Below are 6,387 nucleotides of genomic sequence, written 5' to 3'. Positions count from 1 at the left end.
ACACACCTTCAAATCATAGGTGACCACGTTGTTAGTGCATTTCCATAGTAACCTACAGGAAACTGCCAAAATAAACACCAACATAAAGTGTCTTAATCAGGCGTTGGGCCACCACGAGCCAGAACAGCTTCAATGCACCTGGAGATAGATTCTACAAGTGTCTGGAACTCTATTGGAGGGATGCAACACCGATCTTGGCACGAGAAATTCCATCATTTGGGTTTGTTGATGGTGGTGGAAAACGCTGTCTTCGGTGACCGAGACGGCCACGGCCCATGCTATTCCCGTGCTAATCAGACCAGTCAGTGACCACTCGTGCCCTGCGGAAGGGGGAAATGTCATCCTAGGCATAGCCATGGTAGCCAAAATATTGTCCTGCCCAGAATGTTTATACGTGACCCTAAACATGATGGGATTAATGATGGGTTAATTGCTTAATTAACTCAGGAACCACACGTGTTGAAGCATCTGCTTTCATTATACTTTCCCTCATTTTACACAAGTTTTCCTATTATTTTGGGCAGTTACCTGTATTTCAAACCCATTAACAAACCCACTCCGAACGTAGAGGTTATTTTTGCTTTAATGCTCAGTTTCTCTCTATTCTTCAAGGTCAAGGCTACCTACGTCCTGCCCCTGGATAAATGGCACCGCTCAAGGGGGAGAGATAGAGAGACAGCAATAGAGTGGGAGAAAGAAAGAGGCAGGTAGTGTGTGTGTGTGTTTTCCATGGTGTCAGTTTGAAGCTGAAAAAGAAACTGTTTCTCATAGAAAACGGTTTGCCAGCTTAGTGACGGAGTTGGACGAATGCACTCTGGGAATGAATGTGCAGAATGAATTCAAGGCCATCTGTTGAAGGATCATTATCACCACAGGCAACACTTTGCTTCAATGTTTTAATTTAAAAGCTACCAAAACCTAAAAGCTGAGGGGAAACACGTACACAAATAATATGCATTACTGTCGTCTTGCAGTACTGTAGTGGGTATTACAGTTTAAAATCATTCTGCCATTTGCTATAATTTGTAGGCCTACTGAGATGCAACGGTAATGGAAGCACAGTGAGTAATCAACCGGTCTGATACACAAAGCAGAAAAACGAGACCTTGCTAAAAACTAAATCTGGGCATTGTGGATCCAATGTCCACAGTAACACAGACAGATGACTAAAATGACCAGTTAATATGGACCATGAATGACTCCCAAAACAGCACACTACTTCCTATATAATGCACTACCTGACCAGATCCCTATTGGCCTTGGTCAAATGTAGTGAAAAGGTGCCATTCTCAGGATGCATGTAAAATATGCTAATTATTTTGGGAGGGACAGTAAATCCTGGCAGACAACTGACATAGCCATTGCTTTGCCCTTTACAGGTCCATGTCGATTCCTGAGTATGAACCACCACGAGTTGGCACCACTTACCATTCTAGACCTGCCTTTTGTTTCTCTTCTGGCAAGTGCTCCACAATTCAAGCAGTTCAATTTATAGTCATTAGGGCCTAGCGAACCCTCTGACATTTCCCAAATGAAAACGAATTGGTATTTTACAGTCGAGATTGAGAGGTGTTCAATATGGAAATGGATTAACATGCCCTACATACTTTGCTGCATTTCATTATTTGTTTAGTAGTTGAAAGGCTGGACAAGAAAATGTCCTTTGTGCACTGAGCAGCTTGCGTCTCTGCGGCAGGTCAGTAAGACTGCACTATGCAAAGGCAAGGGAGCTGTCTAGTCCGGGGGGGGGGGGGACAAAGGAAAATATTCAGAGCTGTTGAAATGAAAATATGCTCTTACTGGTTTGCATAAAAACCACTACTAGTGCTCACCACCAGCATATTGCTTATCCTGACAGAGTTGAAAAACTGTTAACGTTCTCAAACTTCCCAGGTTTTCCAGTAATCCTGGTTGGGAGTATTCCAGACGTACTGTTTATTCCCACCTACATTTTGGGATTCGGAAAGGTTAGCAGATTTTTGCAACCCTATCACGACATGTAAAAATGCTCAGGTTTTAGTAGATGGCGGACTAATATTGTGGCAATCATTCCAATGATATGTTTTGATTATGAGAGTAAAATGGTTCATTTGATGTTGTGACTATGACATATGAGACAGATAGCATCTATATGTTTTTTTTCTTCTATTTAATTAATAGAAATCACTCCTTGATATAAAATATTAAAGAAATGAAAAAGCCTGAGGTTTGACTTCAATGACTTAGACAATGCACGCCTTAAGACAATATTAGTGCTCCTGTGTGAATTGAGTTCAGCGTCATCTAGTAAATATTTTATTTGCTCTTTTAGCGTTTGTCTCAGTAAAGCTGATGAAACAACCAAACAAAGAACAGGTACATAATGTAAAATGTATGGTGATATACAACGTTTCTACGACAGGATACGTTAAGATAACACCTCCGAAGGACGAATAAAAGAGAGAGTGCCTACAACTGTCCGCAGCACAATTCTACAACACAGTGCGTTAGCTAAATAAGTTACAGCTTGGACGAAATACCAAGAGAATTGGTCTAACAATTTCGTAAACAGCGGTGCAAGAGATGCAGTCCAAGTAAAACTTAAAAACGTTTTCCTAATTTTGATTCCTGTTAAGATATGGAGTTTGTGTGGACAATTAAAAAAAAAAAATAAAAAAAAAAAAAAAAGTTTTGGCAAGTTGTGTTTTTTCCCCAAATACATCCGCAACAGTGCATGTCAGGAATGCGAACATTGCTAGTGCAATAACAGCGATAAAGCACAGCCAATATTGCTGAATGAAATACGTTCATATGTTTCTCGAACTTAAGTCGTGTCAAAAAGAAAAATTGGGTAGCTCTAAAGCGATCAACGGTCCTCAAATGCCCAGGTAACAGTCTCTTCTTTGAAGAACGTTAGTTCAATATTCCTATGTCTTTAAAGTGATAGTCACCTATTTTCCAAGACTATTGGCAGTGATTTAAATGCCCTGTAAGCCATCTTTGGATGCCAAAATGTGTCCCACCAAGAGTGTGTTTCAAAATAAATACAATGTGCCACTTCAAGAGCACTGAGCCCAACCAGTCCCTTTTCTCCTGTGTGTTGTCCAGGAAACCAAACTGCCTGACATCTTTAAAAAAGGCCATTAGGTCTTCTCTCCCTCTGCATCAACGAGGAAGAAGCTCAACAGTCCGCTTTCATTTTGTCCAGAGAGTTGTCGATTTTTGTCAGAGTCTTTTTGATGCGTAGCGCTGTTAATCTGGCAGAGGGGTTCTGGTACCAGCACTCCTTCATAAGTTTTGCGATGGACGTTAAAGTCTGGAAAAGAAGAAGAAAAACCGAGAAAATCTGTTAAGAGTCTCACTCCACTTGTTTTGAGTCTTTTCCCATTTAAAAATGTCCTGAATATGTAAGTACAGTATTTTGCTCACAAAAGAAAATACATTGGGCAAAACACTATTTTTAAGCTTCAACTGCGAAAGTCTATAGTTCTGCAAAGGGTAAAGCAATTATTCTTAAACGCTAGAATTCTAAGCACAAAAGATTTTAACTGCCCATCAGACCGTATTATGTATTCAATGGTCCTGGGAAATGAGGTGGGCGGCTGACAGGCTGTTAACAAAGACTCACAAGTGAACTGAACGTCTGATGAAGCAGGACAACCGAGCAGGCAGTGCTGAATTCTGCACGGCTTCTAAATTGACACACTTGGAGCAGCTCCTATTCTCCATGACAACATATTAGCTAGTTCCCTCTCCACCAGTAAACATTTAACTCAGATCGCCTCGTCTGGTCTCGGTGTACTCACTGGGTCTGAGAACCATCTGTTGGGGATGTTGGGTCTCTGCTGGTCCACACACACAACCTTCTTCATGTCTTCGAAGCTGGGGTCACTGGACACCGCGTCATGGAAGGGAGGTTTGTAGTCCTCTACAATGCCTACACAGAGTACGGGGGCAAATACACAACACAGATGTCCATAAGGTCACACAATCATCAGCATGGCAATTTAAAGTAAGTAAAGTGACGGAAAAAGTGTCAAACACAACACTAATTCTAAATTGCTCATTTCCTAACAAAGGGGATTTGTTTTGATAGTTGCTCTCACTCGCTAGTGTGTACCAGGTGGAAAGTCATGGGGAAAGTAAGATTGCGGTGTCCTGCATTAACCAATACCCTGTGTGTGGCTGTCAGCCAGGTTCAACTATAAATAACCACGAAGCCATTTAAATGGGAGTGGAGAAAGCAGGATCCATTTCAGATAAGACGCCAGCTCCCTCTAGCACCAGACTGGACCCCAAACGCATGGAGAGAGTTGTGTCTGTCACTCCTCTAAAGTCACATTGTCTCATTGATGAAATGAGTGACTGACTAAGTCTCAGCCCAAGTATGGATTTGAATTATTGGCTTGTTCTGCCAACGGTCGATGTAACTTTGTGCTTAGCAAAGTGATATATGGCAGTTATGCTATCCGATTGCTAAAGACTTTCTGCGAAAAGAACACTTCCTCTGAAGTGGTGAAATCAATCCTAAAAAAGCCAGCTGGGCACTAAATTATGTTGGACATATTTTTATAGGATTTTACTACACCCTGACAGGGACATCAGAGAATATTCCAAGAAAAGCATGCATATGCAGATAGACAAGCAGGTAACAGACATATACCTAAAGCAACTCTGTACGATGCAACTACTATAGGAAAGATGTTGACCATGCTTTGTCATATTGTCCTAAATGCATGACATTCTAGAGATTAATTTTTTTATCCTACATTTGTTTATGGATACCTTGTATAGTTGCTGCACTGTTCGAGGGGAAAGCTTGCGATTCATTATTTAATTGCACCGTGTACACTACTCTGTATTCCGTGCATAATGATAAAATCAACGTTGATTGGATGGTAGATGAATAAAGGAGTGAGAGAGAACAGAAGAAACCATGGAGTATGTATCGTACAGACCGTTGCTGACCGTCCTCCTGGCGATCTCCCACAGGACCAGGCCAAAGGCCCAGATGTCCACTCTTTTGAAGGACTCAAAGCAGTCCATCTGGATGGAGTCGTCCAGGACCTCTGGGGCCATGTAGCGCTTCGTACCCACTTTAGGGTTGTTGCCCACGTCTAACTCGTTTGTGTCTTGGAAATGCATCACAGCGAGACCTGGGACAGAAAAACAGGCTTCTGTTAGAGTATCCTATCTATATCAAAAATGTCAAAAATAATTAAAATACCCCTTTTTTTTTTAAAGAGGGAAAAAAAAAAATGTTATATCTAAGTAAATAACCAAAATGAATATATCAAAAGTAGAGAACACTGCCCTCTGGCGGATTTGAAAATAGCAATGGTAAAACAAGCTGATAGTTTAGGACTGTTGTCAAAAACAACCCTATTTTTCCAACATCAAATAACAAAAAAGCATCTTGATCGTGAGCAAAAACAGCATAACATTCCATAAACAACCTAACAGCAGTGACGGCATTAGTAGCAGTAGATTGCGTGTGCCACCTGAAATAGCTCACACTTTAGCACAGAGAACATTGGAAGTATGCGACATGGTGCACAAGAGTACCCCTTAATGCATTTTTGGTTAAGCTTTAAAGAGCCACCGGCTCTGCTGTCCTTCATCTAACGATCAACAAACATGGAGGGAACAGGGTTGAAGTGTTCGGTGGCATAGCCCACTCCACTAGCAAATCTTTCCAACAACAACAACAACATCTTTCCAACAAACAGAGCCGGACATCCTCTCCACCCACAGACGATGTGGACAACATGACCTGCTATTTTTGTTTTAATCACAATACATAATATGGACACGATAACAGAAAACGGTCATGTAAACAACACATGTCGAATGAAACCTCATAACACTTATGCTTCCTATCCGGAACACTGTGCACTTACCCAGGTCGGCGATGCAGCACTGGCCGTTCTTGTTGACAAGTATGTTTTTGCTCTTAAGGTCTCGGTGGGCGATGGCCGGCTTTCCCTGGGTGCCGAAGATCTCCACGTGGAGGTGTGCCAGGCCGCTGGCGATGGACAAGGCCATGCGCAGACAGCTGGCCGTGTCCAGGGTGCTCAGCTGCAGGTAGTCGTACAGGGAGCCCATCTCGTGGAAGTGTGTGATCAGCCACAGCTGGGTGCTCGAGTTTCGGGAAGTCATGTCCGAAGCGATGAAGCCTGCAGTCAAAGAGACAGACAGAGACAGAGCTGTTAGAACTCAAGGAAAGGTCTCAAAAATCAATATGACAGACATTTTGTCACTAAGATGCAACACTAAAACACTGCCGGACAGAAAGAATTCGCTCCTAAGTCATATTTTCCCTTAGTCATGCATTGATGTCATTGGGAGACTAAGTGAAAAGTAGAAGTTTGGATTTGTCCCATGGAGAACAGCTCCTGTCCAGAACAT

At 42.1% G+C, this 6,387-nt stretch overlaps 1 protein-coding gene across 7 annotated transcripts in view; it reads right to left on the bottom strand.

Annotated features, from left to right (window-relative positions):
- Positions 1-882: 882 nt before the first annotated feature.
- Positions 883-6,387, bottom strand: part of LOC115156083 (activin receptor type-1) — a 41,379-nt gene continuing 35,874 nt past the window's right edge. For all 7 annotated transcript variants that reach the window (XM_029703353.1, XM_029703355.1, XM_029703358.1 and 4 more), the window contains 4 exons: positions 5,880-6,155; positions 4,938-5,135; positions 3,786-3,916; positions 883-3,295 (listed from right to left, as the gene is read on the bottom strand). In XM_029703353.1, the coding sequence (XP_029559213.1) occupies positions 3,161-3,295; positions 3,786-3,916; positions 4,938-5,135; positions 5,880-6,155 (740 nt within the window). In that variant the 3' untranslated portion in view covers positions 883-3,160. The remainder of the gene's footprint in view (positions 3,296-3,785; positions 3,917-4,937; positions 5,136-5,879; positions 6,156-6,387) is intronic.

Source organism: Salmo trutta, chromosome 20 (assembly GCF_901001165.1).
Source record: "Salmo trutta chromosome 20, fSalTru1.1, whole genome shotgun sequence".
NCBI lineage: Eukaryota > Metazoa > Chordata > Actinopteri > Salmoniformes > Salmonidae > Salmo > Salmo trutta.
This window is presented reverse-complemented; position numbering and strand designations above follow the sequence as displayed.